Raw genomic sequence first — 17,200 nt, forward strand, 5'->3', positions numbered from 1 at the left:
CTATCGTATTGGTCTCAAAGATTAATAATCTGGAAGAGAAGCTAAGTTTCCACATATAATGTTGATCTTTTTTGCGCATGTTAAGATACATCACACAAATGTGCCAGTAAAATTTTTAATAACTTAAATGTCTGATCTTCTGGGCTTGAAATTCTTCTAAATGGACATCCTCAAAGAGTTGATTTTTAAATGAGAGTCAAATGCTTTGTGATTTAAGAAATTCATCGTACATTCTCGAACACAGCTCATCTTACGTAAAAGGAAATCTCCTTTGAATGTAACGCTTTTCAAACCACCATTCGCAATATTTTCCCGCGATCTGTTCAAAATAGGTTCGTTTCAACAGTTGCACAAGAGTGCCAGATAACCGCGCTTGCGCAGCTACGACGATGCAGGAAGCCCATATGTTCGTACGTGTAAAACAGCCCCAGATTTACTAATTTCCGAACCGGGACAATATTAAGTAGTGGCGCCCAACCACACATCTGTAACGAGAAGTGGGAGAAGGTACTACTCATACACGACTAAACTGCGCGTGCGTAAGAGCCCACCCGCAACTGCTGAAACAAATCTATTTAAACAGTTGTCACGCCACGCTCATTGGAGGCTATTTGTTGTTACAAAGCATTGCATAGTCTTCCTAAAGCCTTTGACACACTTTGCTGTTGGCAGACGCTTGTATGAGCACAGCTTTGTTGTTGTATAATGCGCATTTCCTTTGCAACTTGATTTTTATTTTCTTTCTTTTTTTTTCTCCTGTTCATGTTTTGTTGCTGCAGTATTATTCTGCAGTAGCGGGATACAGTAACATCCTTTGTTGGAGCATTGGTTCTTACCAGTCAAAATCACAAAAATTTTACTGAAAACTAAAACAATGAAAAATTCCCGGAATTCTAAACAATTCCCGGGTTTTTCCCAGTTTCCTCCCAGATGAAAAACTTCCCCGGTTGTCCCGGGTTGTATACACCCTGTATAAGAGTAATGTTGAAATAATTCCCTTAAATATCAGTGTGGCAGCTCTTTGTCGGTATACAGTGCAGAAGCGTGCAGCAGTGGCCACATTCCACGTGCCCCTGTCTCCTTTGCTGCAGAGGTCCCCCGGCCTGCTGGTGCCGTGGCTGGCGTTGAATGGGCTGTCGGTGCCACTGGTGGTGCTGGCAGCGGTGCTGTTCGCCGTATTGGCTGGCCTCGGCGAGGCCTTCCTGCTGATGACAGCCATTCTCCTCGTCGGCATTTGTGTCTCCTGTGAGTAAGTCCAGTAGAGCGCACAATTTCAAAATAGTTTCACAACATGTTAAGTCCCATAGTGCTTAGAGCCATTTGCAGTGAACGGGGCTCTGATGCAGTACCACAGGTACACTTACTGTATTTACTCGAACCTAAGCCGCACTCGAATCTAAGCCGCGCCTGAAAAATGAGACTCGAAATCAAGGGAAAAAAATTTTCCCGAATCTAATCTGCACCTGAAATTTGAGTCTCGAAATTCAAGGGGAGGGAAAAGTTTTAGGCCACACCTCCAAATCGAAACAAAGTTGGTCCATTGAAATATGAGTGACAATTTAGGTCGAATGAATGACAGTACAGCTACAGTAGTTTGGTTCGAGTCGTAAGCTTAGCAGTTAAGCTTCACCAATAGCCATTGCTATGCGTCAGGCGCTCCGTCCGTATTTATACGGGTACCCTTCCTTTTTCACGTGCTTATTTTTATTTGATCTGATAAGTGTCATTCTCTTTGTTATAGGTGTTTACGTCACTCTAAGCTGAAAATGGATTATTGTACTGTGTAATGCATTGTTTGTCGCATTCTGATAATGTGTGTTTACAACCTGTTGCCGCTCGCGGCATTGCTTGCTTTTGTGCACACTACCGCCACTTACAACTAAAAAACAAAAGAGAGAAATCGTCTCATTAGCAAAACAATGGCAAGCGACTGCTATTTGTTGTTACTTACACTGCTGCTTTCTTCAATAATGATCAACAAGAGCCAAATAATAGACTGCGTATGATAGAAGATGTTCTGATTGAGAGTTTAGTGAAAATATTTCTCCGTTTGAAAATCTTTGCGACACCTCTTTAGTACATTGCATTCTGCACAGAAATTAGAGTCATCTTAGATTTAAAAATTTAGTCAATTGCCGTGCTGCATTTCGCACTGTACCACTACTAGGCATAAAAATAATACGAATATAAACATGACATGATATGTATATTCTTCCACGTTTGCTGTTGTCTCACTCTAGTTTCGTAGTTTATTAGGCAGACAGGATTTAAATGAGATAGCAGCAAACACGAAACAATACCTGACAAAATGTTTATATTCATATTATTCTTATGGTGAAGAGAATACTGCATGTGATTCACAATACATATAAGTTGCTATTAGCAACCATCTCTTCTCACAGGTAGGAAAAAATTCAGAACGTAGAGTTGGCCATATTGACAAACATTCCAAACACTCTTGCCAGTCGGATTTTTGTAGTACATTGAAATGCTGCTACATTCGAAGATGAACAATACAGAATTTGTATTTACTTCGTTGGATAATGTATGAAAATGCAACGGTCAAAACTCGAGGGCGGAGAAAAAAAAGCTCATCTTCCACCTTTTTTTTAAATTTATTTACTGATGCAGAGGTTTTAGCACCATTACTTATCTTTGTGCCTGCAAAGCATGCCTGTGTAGCGCTACATATATTTGACGGTAGAACTTAGTTGTGGCGGCACCTACCAACATTTTTCAGAACTTCTGCCTACTTTGCACTCGATTCTAAGCCACAGGCGGTTTTTTGGATTACAAAAACTGGAAAAAAAATGCGGCTTAGATTCGAGTAAATACGGTATTATCTGAAAGTACAATCAAATGTAGTATTGAGTTGTGTGTTATATTGAATGGAGAAATGTCGACAAATGTAGAATAACTTCAGGTGTGCAACAGGGGAAGTGTGTTAGGGCACTTGCTGTTCACATTGTATATTAATGACTTTGCAGACAATATTAACAGTAACCTCAGACATTCTACAGCTGATGCAGTTACCTATAAGGAAGGCCGAGCAGTTCTAAGCACTTCAGTCTGGAACCGCGCGACCGCTACGATTGCAGGTTCGAATCCTGCCATGGGCATGGATGTGTGTGACATCCTTAGGTTAGCTAGGTTTAAGTAGTTCTAAGTTTTAGGGGACTGATGATCTCAAATGTTAAGTCTCATAGTGCTCAGAGCCATTTGAACCTATAATGAAGTAATGTCTGAAAATGGCTGCAAAAATGGTCAGCCAGATCTCGATATGATTTCAAAGTGGTGTTTAGGCTGGCAACTTGTGAGTCACAGTTTGAATCAATAATCTCATACAAATAGCAGGGTTTAACAGTTGGTATCGATATGAATCGGAATGACCACAGACTCAGTCACAGGTAAAGCAGATAGCAGACTTCTGTTCATTGGTAGAATACTACAAAAATGCAGTCAGTCTCTAAAGGAGACTGCTTACAAAACATTCATGAAACTGATCACACAGTATTCCTAATGAGTGTGGGACCTGTTTCAAACACTCACTAACAGGGGATATTGAACATACGCAAACAAAGGGGAACATGAATGGTCAAAGGTCCAGCTTTGTTAAGAGCCTGTGGGTGAGCATCATGGAGTGAGGGAGAAAAAAAGAGAAGAGAAGAGAGAGGGGGGAGAGAGTGAGAGGAAGATGGAATGGGGAGAGAGAGAGAGAGAGAGAGAGAGAGAGAGAGAGAGAGAGAGATGTTACATGCAAATGAGAAAAAACTTTTAAGTTACTAAGTTATGAATCTAGCTACATACTAAAAACCCCTATGTAACACTACCGTGGAGATAGCAGGATACCAAAGAAAACAGTGCACACAGAGGTGTCTAACAATAATCCCTTCCATGCTCCATACATGAATAAGAATTCTCTCCAATGCTTTTAAAAAAAAAAAAACTTTTCTATTAACTTCTTGTCAGAAATGTGCATCCTCCATATTTGACTCATATACCCAAACAAATACCTTATTGCAAGACTTTGTACCACTTAAATTTATACTCAATGTTAACAAATTTATCTTCTTCAGAAATACTTTTCTTGCCAGCGACAAAAAAAAAAAGGGTAAAAGGGTTCAAGGGTTCAAATGGCTCTGAGCATTATGGGACTTAACTTCTGAGGTCATCAGTCCACTAGAACTTAGAACTACTTAAACCTAACCAACCTAAGGACATCACACACGTCCATGCCCGAGGCAGGATTCGAACCTGCTACCGTATCGGTCGCGCGGTTCCAGACTACCGCCTAGAACCACTTGGCCACTCCGGCCTGCTGCCAGCGACAGCCTACATTTTATATCATCTCTACTGATGTCATTTTGTTGCTCAATAGCTGACTCATCTGTTATTTTTAATATCTCATTTCCTAATCTGAGCCCCTCATCTTACAATATGTTTTCAAACCACCATCCTTTCTGATCAACTGGTCTTCCAAGTCCCGTGCCATCTCTAATGGAATTGCAATGCCATCACCAAGATTTTTACGTCTTCTCTCTGAACTTTTAATTCGTTTTCCTGATTTATTATTGATTTCATTTAGTGCTTGTGCACTATACACATTGAATAACATGGGAGATATGCTACAACCCGGCCTTACTCCTTCCTCTTCATATCCTTCGATTGCTTTAACTGTGGTCTAGCTTCTGTACATGTTGCAGACAACCTTCTGCTCCCTGTATTTTAACACTGTTGCCATCAAAATTTCAAACAGTGTATTCCAGTCAATACTATTAAAAGCTTTCTGTAAATCTACAAAAATTGTAAATGAAGTTTGCCTTTATTCAATCTATCTTTTAAGCTAAGTCTCTGGAATCCAAGCTGATATTTTCCCATGTCAGCTTCTGCCAATTTTTCCATTCTTCTGTAAGTAATTTGTGGACACGTTTTGCAACCATGACACATTAAACTAATGGTTAAATAGTATTCGTACCAGTCAGAATCAGCGTTCTTTGGAGTTGGAGTCATTACATTCTTCTTGAAGCCTCAGTTTGTTTTGCCTGTCTTGTATATCTTACACAAAAGGTCGAATAATTTTCTCACTGCTGCAGCTTTCAAAGATCTCAGCAAGTCTGATGGTATGTCATCTACTCAAGGAATCATGTCTTTCAGTGCTCTGCCAGATTCATCTCACAGTGTTATATCTCCAACTGTAAGACATGTGATCAATATAGTCCAAACCACCAAGGGGGAACAAAAGAGTGATGATAAAAATTGGTTATAAATTGAAAAACTACCGTGTTAGAGTAAAAGGCAGGTCTTTCACTTAATTGTCATATTAAGAGTTTATACATTGTAAAAAGCTTCCACTAGGGGCTTAAATTTAGCGATGAAATGTCAAACTACAGACAAGTCAGAGCACACTCTTATGCATGGAGTAAAGTCAGCATAACGCAATATGAGAATAATCACTCTTTTCTTTATGCCATTTGCTACCTGCTCCCCTGGAAGCAAAATAACACATGACAAAGTAAGGATGACATAAAAAGCAGGCTAGCACAGAGAAAGATAGTATTGCTGGCTAACAGAAGTCAACTAGTATCAGCTTTAATTTGAGGACAAAAAATTCTTAGTATGTATATCTGGAACACAGCATATAATAAGAGTGAACCACGAACTGGGGTAAAATTACAAAAGGAGAGAATCAAAGCATCTGAAAAGTGGTGGAAAAGAAGTACGTTGAAATTTAGGTAACATAAGAAATAAAGAGGTTTCCCACAGGCTCAGTGATGAGACGAATATGTGGAAACCGATGAAAAGAAGGATGATGATGATTGATTCTTGGGGTGCTCAACTGTGTGGTCAGCAGCACCCATACAAAGTCCCAATGTTTACACATTCCATTTTCTTTTCACAATCCAATCTAGTCAACTCTCACAAATGATGATGATAACGATGATGATGAAATGATGAGGACAACACAAACACTCAGTCTCCGGGCAGATGAAACGGAGGAGGGACACAACAATGGGATGTGCTTTATGAGATCAATGAATGACTCATTTAGTACTTGAGTGAGCTGTAGAGGGTAAGAACTGTAGTGGACAGCATAAACTGTAACATATTCAAAAAATAATTCCAAGTGCTGTTCTGGGGTGAAGAAGCTGGCACAAGAGAGGAATTTGTGGCAGACCACATCAAAACAGTGAGAAGACTGATAGAAGAGGGTGGGGGAAAACTCTCCAGGAAGGGGAAATGTATTACTAAGTGGACAAGTATGCATATATTACACTCTGTCATTGGGAAGCTGAGCATTCCCAATGACCTCTCATACTGCCGGACAGCACGTGTAAAATGACACACAGTTGTTGCAGTGGAGTTGGTATGAGATAAGATGGCACTTCATCTGACAGGGATTATGTACCCATACCAACATAGGAATTTAGGTGAGTAAAATTACGGTTTAACATCCTGACAACAATTATGGGATAGAACAACACAAGCTCACATGTGATAAGGAACCATCTCATAATTCAAATTAAATGATTAATGGAAAAATTCAGAAAGAGTGGTCAGACAGGGGTTTCGAAGCCACTCTCCTTCCCCTGCACTGCCGCATTTGACCGTGACCACTGTGCCCACTACAGCAGCTCTCGCTTACAGCACTGGAGCAGCACGTGCCATCTGAATTTGTGGGCCAGGCCTCACAGTAAATACTGTCAGAAGGAGGAGTCACGTGAGGATGCTTAAGGTTTTTGGGAGGAATATTGTTAATTTTGAGGCGAACACAAGTTAGTTGAAACTGTGACTCAGGGTGCAGTTTAGCTTGTGTGTCAGATAATGAGGTGGCAGAGGGTACGTCTTTGTTGTTGGTTAGAGAGAACAGTCAGAGTGCTAGGAAAAAAGAAGGAACAATGAGTAAAGTTTAACTTCCCATCAATGTCATTGGAGCAAAAGATCAAATAAGGCAGGAACATGGAAGGAAGTTAGCCGTATCCCTTTAGAAAGGACTTCTCCAGCATTTGCCTCTAGAGATTCAGGGGGAACAGTGGGAAACTTAAATCTGGACATGTGTACAGGGTGTCAGTGCACTGGGTGTGTGGAATACAGCTGCTTTATAGAGGGCCACTCAGGGCTTCGATTACCTATCATCGTGCCTCAAAAAGAGGGACATCCTACTCGAGATGCTTTCCACCCCTCCAAAAGTGGTATTCTGTTGTCCACTGTGGAAGACCAAGATCAAAAACCTTCCCACATCCCACATGACGGTGCAAGGCGCACGACGCTGGAGTGTGTGTGTGTGTGTGTGTGTTTCTTTTACTTATGAAGGCTGTGGCCAAAGCTCTATGTGAGTGTCTTTTAATTATGCCTGTCAGCAGCTTGATGTGTCTTCTTTACGGTAAGTAACAATATGTCTTTTCCTACATTGTTGATATTCCTACCTGGAGGTTATGTTTGATTTGTGTTCACATATGTTTATATTCTTCATTTGTGTGGCCATAGTGTCCATAGATGCTTTATAATTCTTGAGGGTATTTTTGGACTATTGTTGCAACTACAAAAATGAGTGATTTTTTCACCAAACGCATTTTGCTTTATTGTGGTAAAGCATCATCAGTGGTCTGTAATTAAGTTATTTACATTTTGATTTGCTTTTTAGATTGAAAAACAATTCTTTAAGAATAGGTAGATTTGTACTTGTGATTTTTCAGATGATCAACCTTTTACTAACAAACTGTTTTTCAATCTAAAAAGCAAATCAAAATGTAAATAACTTAATTACAGAGCACTGATGATGCATTACCTCAATAAAGTGAAATGCGTCTGGTGGGGGAAAAAAAACACATGCATTTTTGTAGTTGCAACGACAGACCAAAAACACCCTCAAGACATATCTTTATTATATGTACTTTATGTTCTAGGCACATACACACCGCGTATAACACACGTTCAAAATTGTTGGCTTGTTCAGTAATGCATGCCCGAACATAGTTCAACGTGTCTGAGACCACTTTTCAAAGCCAGCTGACGCTGATGATGTTAATCTCCGCCAGTGTACATCTGGTCAGTTTTTATAAAACAGTCCATTAAGGTAGTCCAATAGGGAAAAGTTTGGGGACATTAAATCATCTCCTCTTTCCCCTTTTCTTTGTCCATTTCCTCCGGCCTCCTCTCTCTCTCGCATCTCCTTCACCTCCCCTCTCTCTGTCCACTTCCTCCACCCCTCCTTTCTATCTCCTCCTGTCTCTCTCCCTGTCCATCTGCTACTGCCCCAACTCTCTCTGTACATCTGCTCCTCCTGACTCTCTCTCTCTCTCTCTCTCTCTCTCTCTCTCTCTCTCTCTCTCTCTCTCTCTCCATCCTCGATCAGACCATCTCCCCCATCCCCCTTCTCTGTCTATTTCCTCTGCTCCCCTATTTCCTTCTCCCCCTCACTGTCAGTCCCCTTCTCCTTTTCTCCTTCATACCTTTGTCCATGTCCTCCTTCCCCCTCTCTGTCTGTCCATTTCTCTCTAACCCCCTTCTGTTTCCAAGTTTCACTCCCACTAAAACTGGAGGTTGCTTCTTCTTACGCTCTCAGTATTTCATTCCATGACCAAGTTTGGTCGAAATTGATCCAAGTGTTTAGGAGGAGCGTTTCACGTGCTACACTACTTTTTCACCCCTCCCCCCCCCCCCTCCCCCACCCCCATCCCTTTGATAGGTAGGTGGTTCTTACCCCCACAGCGATTCTAGTTTAGGCAGAGGTGTGGAATATATATAGATTCGATCACCAAAAAACCCGCTCAAGGGATGAATTGTCTCATTCGATATATGACAAGTGGTGTCATCCTGCTGCAGCTGACAACATTCATTTGCCTCCAAGATGCAATACACATTATGTTAACAATGTCCTGATAAACAACTCTTATAACCACATTTTCAAAGAAAATAGGGTTCACTGAATGAAATTTTCACTATGCAGTGGAGTGTGCACTGATATGAAATTTCCTGGCAGAATAAAACTGTGTGCAGGATAGAGACTCAAACTCGGGAAGTGTGGCTTTAATCTGCCAAAAACTTCCATAGAGGTCACTATTTGACAATGCAATGTGGCACACTACACTCCAATTTTGTGACACTGCAATCTGTTTTCATGCAAGACATGGATCTTCAGTTGACTATATTCTTATATTTTGACTAGCCACACATCCCCTAAAGTGAAACAACCCTACATCAGTGAAGAAAGCACAATCCCCACCTCAGCCAGTTTAATGTCCATCAAATTGGTCGATTTTCCAGTTCTCTCCTTACCAATTAATCTGCATTCTCGAAAAAGGGCAATTAATCTTGTTACTGATACACTGTTCAGCTGTTGCATTTGTATATTTCTCACAAAATGCTTCTAGTAGATGTGCATATGAACAACTACAATAATACTGTTCAACAATGAAAATTCGCTGCTCTTGGAAAAATGACATGTTTACCAAGGAATGAATTGTGTAATATGACAGATGTCACCATCTGTTATTGTTACCGACACGTATGGTGGTAGCTTGTGAACAGACTCTTTATTTTAATGTGAAGAATATTTTAATTACAATGCAGTTCAACTGATGAAGACAACAGGTTTTTATCCAACAGCATCCACACAGAAGCAGTTTCTCAAAATCAAAGTACTGATTGTCTACATGTGACATTCTCTCCTCTCATTTCAGTCCTGCCAGCCTTCCTGGTCTACATTGTGATGAGCACTCGCTACGAGTTCCAGACCGTGCGGCTGATACGCTAACCTATCAGCCTCCAGCACTCACTTCTGTGTTCGCGACTCACCTGCTGGCTCAAATAACTTACAGAAATGCATTGTGGCAGATTCCAGCAAGACAGCCTTTTGTGTAAAATTAACACAACTGAAATTGATGGTCTCATCAAGCCGAAGGATACAAATGGTATCTGACATCAGAAATATGGACAAATCTGTAAAACTGACTTAGTTTTGTGCTTTTAATTTTTTTAACAATTGTGCAACAATTTTATATTAATGACTACTTCTGTCGATTCCAAATCTCTTCCATTTCTATAAAATAGTGCCATAATTTTTATGTGACAGTTTCTTAGTGATGTATCTGGTTGCTTACCTCAGATATCAGCAGACGTGCTGTAGCTGACGAGCTGATTACTCGTAATATATATTTATGTCTCCGTGGAAAATGGTGATTCCCGAACAGTGCACCAATAAAAATAAATATACTTTCGAAACAACAATATAATTAAAAATTTAATTGCATTTTGCTAGAAAGCTATATTACTATAAATGTATGACAGGTAAATTCTAATTAAAGGACTGAACTTACATTATGTTACACAAGTTGCCTTATGCTTAGCAAATGTGATTTCGGAAAAATCCTTATTCTGCTTTCAGCAGACAAACTGAATATAATTCCTGCATATTTGCTACTTTAAGTTTTGAAACAAAATAATTTTAACATTTTAATATAGAAATATATTTTTCTAACAAGACAAAATGTTTCAGTTTTTATTGATTCTTCTATTTCACTACCACCTCAGAGTTGATTGTCGGTTAAGCAACAGCATTCATCTCAAAACTGAAAATGAATTAATGATGGCTACAGAATGCTTACATAACCAATTTCTTTAATTAAAATGCCTATATTCTTTTCCAAAAAATGGATCAGTCACCATACACACACAAATTCTCTCACAGTAAAAGATAATGAACTGCAACGATTCTGCTTTTTTCTAAATTTGCTATGACAGTTGGAGGGATCTGTGAGAGATGAACTGTTTCTATACTGAAATCGCATTTATTTTTAGGTCGGACAGCCACGACCAATCATTTACATACACGTGCACTGCAACTTTCACGACACTTAGTATTTCCTCCTCTTGAGTATTTCTGGGCGCCAGTGGATCGGGTGTGTTTCTTCGGTCTGCAGACACAAAAAGAGTTATGTTAGTATCATATACCAAACAATTCACTCAGCAGTATGCATGACACAGTCAGTACTTACAGCCGTGTCGTCCTCCTTGTAAATCTTTATCGTCTTGTCTGCCTCAGTAGTAATGAGTCGGCTACCGCTCATGTCGAAAGTCATGGAGAAAATGCCGGACTCACTGTCCATAGAACCTGGCTGCACGGGAGCCTGAAAAATGACATTGAGGCAGTAATAAATGTTCTAAATCCAAATGCTGGAGCAGAAGGTTCAAAGATCACTTACAATAAGGCACAGCCAGTGAACACTATCGTCACTGTGTGAGGTAGGAAAAAAAGTAGTCAATTTTGATTTTTGGGACGACATATAACCAGAAGAAAACTGAGGCAATGGTGAAGAACGTAGTGACCAGCTCTGTCGTACTTCTGCTCTCAAACTACTTCCATAAGTTGCCATTTGAAGGCACTAATAAAACAAATGGAAATTCAAGGACAGAAAGCCTTCTGTTTCTTCATCAGTACATTTGACATTGGATAGTGATACCCTATGTGTATATATTGTCAGCAGTTTAAAATTAGTAATCTAGTAAAATTTTTGTGGACTGTTTACAGGAAATGTTTGCAGTTTGATCCACGTCATTTACAGATTTAAAAAGACTCTGAAGAGTGGAGAGAATTCACAAATAAAATGTCATTGCACTCAAGAAGACATTCACCAGTATGCAGTCTTCAGGCAGAAACTGACATTTCTTCTAAATCTGAGGGCCAACATCTGTGATACGTGTATTTTGGGTCCGAGGAATACTGTGAAGTTTTTGCAGTGTACAAGAGTGTCTTCAAAATTACAGACACAGACTAAGAGAAAGTTTGTGAGCTGCTCTTTTATGGTGAAGGGAGTGTGAAACCAGTCACTTACCTCAATATGCTACAACCACATCCCCTCCCACAAGTGCGAGACGACCTGATATCTCTATTCTGCATCTCCTCACTAACTTAGCTAATGCTGCACCCGGTTGACCTCAAGTGGTACCACCGGACCCTAGTATTGCTCCTCCATTGTTTACAGAGGTCCAAACGAATGAGCCTACACCTCAAGCAATGGGATCAAACTCGCCAGTTGACTGGATAGGTGCAATGTGACAAAGAGTTGGTGGTCATATTGACCACTTTTTGTACAAACTGTTATATAAAAGATGCTAACCATTTTGTCTGCTGACTATCCACAGATCGTGTTCCCTTTGCACCCAGTACCCTGCTCATCACTGTCAATGACACTTCCCTCTACTCTAAAATCCCCAAAGCCCATGGCCTTGTCAGTACTGAACACTACCTTCCCCCACCCTTGACTGATTACAAGCCCAAAAGCTCCTTGCTGGTCACCATGACCAATTATATCCTCACCCCACAATTACTTCTCCTCTGAAAGCATCATCCACAAACAAATCTGCAATACAACAATAGGCACCTGCATGGTACCATCCAATGCCAACTTAAACATGGGCTATCTAGAGAAAACTTTCCTAACCACCCAGAGTCCCAAACTCCTCACCTGGTTCAGATTCACTGATGATGTCTTCATGATTTGGATCACAAGTGGGCACACTCTATCCCCATTCCTACAGAAGCTCAACACACTCTCCCTCATTTCACTTTGAATGGTCGTATGCAGCCCAACAAGCCTTCATCCTCAATGTCGAACTCCATTTCAAAGATGGCTATATTTTTACCTCTGTCCACATCAAGCGTACTGTACACCAACAATATGTACAATTCAACAGCTGCCACGTACTCCATAACAAGAAGTCTCTTTCATACACCCTAGCCAGTTGCAACTGTCACATCTGTACTAATGAGCTGTGCCCCTCCAAATATGTCAAGCATCTCACTGGGACCTTCACAGACCAAAATTACCCTCCCCACCCATGGCTTATATAGGATCTGTCATACATCCTTGCACTACAGCCTACTCCAGTCTTGTAAAAGCTGTGAAAGCAACAATGCAGTGCAACATCTTCACTAAAACTGCAGCACCACATTCTACTTCAGGATAGCCACTAATGAGCAGTCTGTCTGAATGAACAGCTTCCTTCTTTTTCTTTATCTGATGAAGGGCTTTGTCTGATAGCTAAGAAACAAACATCCAACAGTCTATCTTAACCCTAACAATACCAACAGGGTGATGGTAATTTCTGCCCATCTTTTGTAAATATTGTTATCTGGTCATGTACTTAGTATGGTAAAATTCTGAAAAATATATTAATAGTTTTTAATGACTTCTTCTAACCAGATTCTCTCATCATAGTATTTTAAGTACTCTGCAGCTGGTGCCACTTCTAGCTTTACGCATTCCACTTCCTTTGATTATGCCAGCCTCCTCCTTATAGTCCTCTGGCATCCATCGTGTCCCAGACATCTTGATCCCAGCTCCCTCAAGTTTGCCCAATCTCTTAATTTGGTATTTAGTAGACAGTCACCTTGGGGAGGCCACAGCTTCATCTCCAAAAGTCCCAGTCCAAGCAACTCATTTCTGTTTAGTACCCAAATTTTTGTTCCACACATAAGGATGTTTTTAACAACTGAAAGATATACCACATGTTTGAGCCTTATTGTTATTGAAAAGAGCTGAGTTCAGTTGCCATACAGTCCCCTGCCCTTGTTGTTGTTGTTCTTGTGGTCTTCAGTCCTGAGACTGGTTTGATGCAGCTCTCCATGCTACTCTAACCTGTGCAAGCTTCTTCATCTCCCAGTGGTTACTGCAACCTACATCCTTCTGAATCTGCTTAGTGTATTCATCTCTTGGTCTCCCTCTACGATTTTTACCCTCCATGCTGCCCTCCAATGCTAAATTTGTGATCCCTTGATGCCTCAGAACATGTCCTACCAATCGGTCCCTTCTTCTTGTCAAGTTGTGCCACAAACTCCTCCCCAATTCTATTCAATACCTCCTCATTAGTTATGTGATCTACCCATCTAATCTTCAGCATTCTTCTGTAGCACCAAATTTCAAAAGCTTCTATTCTCTTCTTGTCCAAAATATTTATCGTCCATGTTTCACTCCCATACATGGCTACACTCCATACAAATACTTTCAGAAACGACTTCCTGACATTTAAATCTATACTCGATGTTAACAAATTTCTCTTCTTCAGAAACGCTTTCCTTGTCATTGCCAATCTACATTTTATATCCTCTCTACTTCGACCATCATTAATTATTTTGCTACCCAAATAGCAAAACTCCTTTACTACTTCAAGTGTCTCATTCCCTAATCTAATTCCCTCAGCATCACCCAACTTAATTCCACTACATTCCATTTTCCTCGTTTTGCTTTTGTTGATGTTCATCTTATATACTCCTTTCAAGACACTGTCCATTCCGTTCAACTGCTCTTCCAAGTCCTTTGCTGTCTATGACAGAATTACAATGTCATCGGCGAACCTCAAAGTTTTTATTTCTTCTCCATGGATTTTAATACCTACTCCAAATTTTTCTTTTGTTTCCTTTACTGCTTGCTCAATATACAGATTGAATAACATCAGGGAGAGGCTATAACCCTGACTCACTCCCTTCCCAACCGCTGCTTCCCTTTCATGTCCCCCTGCCCTGCCCTATTTTATTATTTATGTCATCTTCACTCCATCCGTCTGATGACATTGTAACTACCGGGTACTTCAAAGACATGCATCCGCTGATCTTACTGGCTGCAAACTCCAGATCCTCTGTGGTATTGTTGCAAATGTTCAGATATTTGGTTTTTGTCATGCTTATTGTGAGGAACTATCTTCCATACTCCTCTTTTAACTTCTAAAGCATGTATTCAGCATCATCCTTGTCTCCTGCTACAATGACTTGATCATCAGCAAACAAAAGTGCATACGAGATTTTGTCCCCTACAGGGACTCTCATGCCTTCACATTTGCTTCTCCAGGCTGTACATGCATCCTCCACATTTATTTTAAATAGTGTCAGCACTAAAGCACATATCTGATGCTACATTTTTGTAACGGGAAACTCCAGTGACAGCGACTTTGCCTCTTTGACAGTACTCAGACGTCTTTATTTTTATTTTTTTCCAATTAAATTTAATCTGAAAATTTATTTTTAACTGATGTGGTCAGAAAGTCTCCTGAGCCCTTCCCCTTAGTACTCGGTACAAAATTCCACAATAAATATCATATTCAGTATTTTTATGTTCAAATGATGTCGTTAATAAGAGTCAACAAAACAAGATTTGTATTTTATTCTTATTGTGTTGGTCTTAAAGTATGCACGCCCCCCCCCCCCCCCCCCAAGGTTGGTAGTATATGTTATTCAAAATGGGTTGCTAGTGGTAAGAGAGTGCTAAAACATATTATCATGTTGTGGACCATACTTAAACACCAGTCTCTATTTAAAAAGCATATTGTTAATAAAAGTCCATGAGAATTAACAAAATTTGTTTATTTTTTATTTTTTGCAGTGGTCAGAAAATACTCCCTCACTGTTAGTATATGTCACTGAAAATGCACTGGCATTGCTCAGGTTAAATGTGCCGGTCCCCAATCAACACCTTGCTGTATGTGGCAAGCAGCAAAGTTTCCATACAACTGGAGACTGCACCAAATAAATTACGCTTCAAAAAATTAAATGAATAACAAGCAACACCAACGAATTTGGGCACAGGGAAATGACATTCACAATTAAACTGCACAGCACAGACAGCCTGCAGCGCCTCACCTGCAGGCGTTGGAAGTTGTAGCCGGTGCGCCAGTCCCAACAGTGCAGCGTGCCATTGTCCGCACCCGACACCAGCACCCCCTCCGGGTTCACCGCCAGGCAGTTGATAATTGCGTTGTGGCCCGGCAGGTTCTGCACGAACTTGCCGTCTGGGCACTTCCACTGCTTGATGTTGTCAGGTGAAGCAGATGCAAACATGTACCTGATGACACAGTACAGAAAGTTACATCTTCCACTGACTTGCAGTCGGCGAGGTGCAGTGCGAGGTGTGAGCTGCGAGCTGCAGTTAAGGGGGAGAAAGAGGCCTCAGGTAGTAGAGGGAGAGCGTAAATATCGGACCACCAATCGGCACATCCGTAAGGCCAGATGGAGGCCACTTGTGTAAGTGTCACTACTGTCAAATGTTGTTGCCAGTGTCCTATGGATGTCACTGTTGCTAACATTATTACACTGTTTGCCTGTATGCTGACAATGTATTGTGCAGGCATTGTGTCAATAATCATTCATCTTCCAGTTTTCAAACATGACTAAAGAGAAGTGTAAACAACATTATAACATAAAAGCATTGCTCTACATTTGAAGTGCAATGTCCAATATGAATGTAAAATTCTTCTTTAACAAATATTGTTTCAGTGAAACACAAATGAGATAGATTGCAAGTGAGTAAGATTTACGTAAAGTGATAATCTAAGAACTGGCTTCTCATAAGCAACATGGATAGCACCAAATTTTAAATGGTTCGTCATTCATAAGAGATCGTAGTTCTGCTTTTTACATAGCTTCATGAAACAAAATAACTTTCTGTGAGAGCCAGTTGTGTATTTCAATATTCCAGAAATGAAAGGCAGATGCATTTGACTTTAGTGTTACAATAATCACAATCAAATTTTATCCCAGAATTAAATGTTAATAATACATTTGTTACAAATCCATTTTCACCACAAATATTCGCAACGATATCTCACTTTCCCTTAGAAACTGATACGAGACACATTTGGTCTTACCACCACTCCAAAGAATGACAAGTAGGACGTACGAAATGCAAATAAATCTCACTAATATGTAAAATACACTACCCACTATTACTGTACTTCCCAACAGCTCAGAAGTACTGGAGATAGTCTTCCTTTCCCCGTCCTCACACTGTGCTTTGAGGTATGCACATATATACCCACAGAGACATTTCACTTGATGTTTTTCAAATGGACTGAAAGCATAAGTAGTCACTGCACTGCAGGTACATGGTGGCTGCGCCCCCCCCCCCCCCCCCCCCCCCAGTCACTCACTCATCTCTCCCCCAACATCTGCCAGCACATGCTGACATCACAGCTCATGCTATCATGCTACACCTCTACAATGGTATCTCCAATTTTACTAAGGGCAAAGAAAGATCAGTTGACAGACACACAAAGAAAAGTCTCTCACAGGAAGCACTGCAAACAGAGACCAATTTGTAGGGAGCTCAAGGACAAAGCACAATACAAAGCTTTAAGGGTGACTAGGTGGGCAATCCGCAAGTCTGGGATCAGATTCCCGGGCAGCACAAGCAAGTTATCTGTCACTAGTGAT

The 17,200-nt window shown here is 40.5% G+C and overlaps 2 protein-coding genes across 2 annotated transcripts in view; one reads left to right on the plus strand and one right to left on the minus strand.

Annotated features, from left to right (window-relative positions):
- The window catches only part of LOC126293349 (uncharacterized), a 77,921-nt gene extending 67,434 nt beyond the window's left edge, over positions 1–10,487 (plus strand). Inside the window, exons 5-6 of the mRNA XM_049986543.1 lie at positions 1,092–1,245; positions 9,681–10,487. Of these exons, the coding sequence (XP_049842500.1) occupies positions 1,092–1,245; positions 9,681–9,754 (228 nt within the window). The 3' untranslated portion in view covers positions 9,755–10,487. The remainder of the gene's footprint in view (positions 1–1,091; positions 1,246–9,680) is intronic.
- Positions 10,228–17,200, minus strand: part of LOC126293348 (pleiotropic regulator 1) — a 38,279-nt gene continuing 31,306 nt past the window's right edge. The window contains exons 9-11 of the mRNA XM_049986542.1: positions 15,632–15,833; positions 10,995–11,126; positions 10,228–10,913 (exon numbers count right to left, since the gene is read on the minus strand). Coding sequence (XP_049842499.1) covers positions 10,854–10,913; positions 10,995–11,126; positions 15,632–15,833 — 394 coding nt within the window. The 3' untranslated portion in view covers positions 10,228–10,853. The remainder of the gene's footprint in view (positions 10,914–10,994; positions 11,127–15,631; positions 15,834–17,200) is intronic.

Source organism: Schistocerca gregaria, chromosome 10 (assembly GCF_023897955.1).
Source record: "Schistocerca gregaria isolate iqSchGreg1 chromosome 10, iqSchGreg1.2, whole genome shotgun sequence".
Lineage (NCBI taxonomy): Eukaryota > Metazoa > Arthropoda > Insecta > Orthoptera > Acrididae > Schistocerca > Schistocerca gregaria.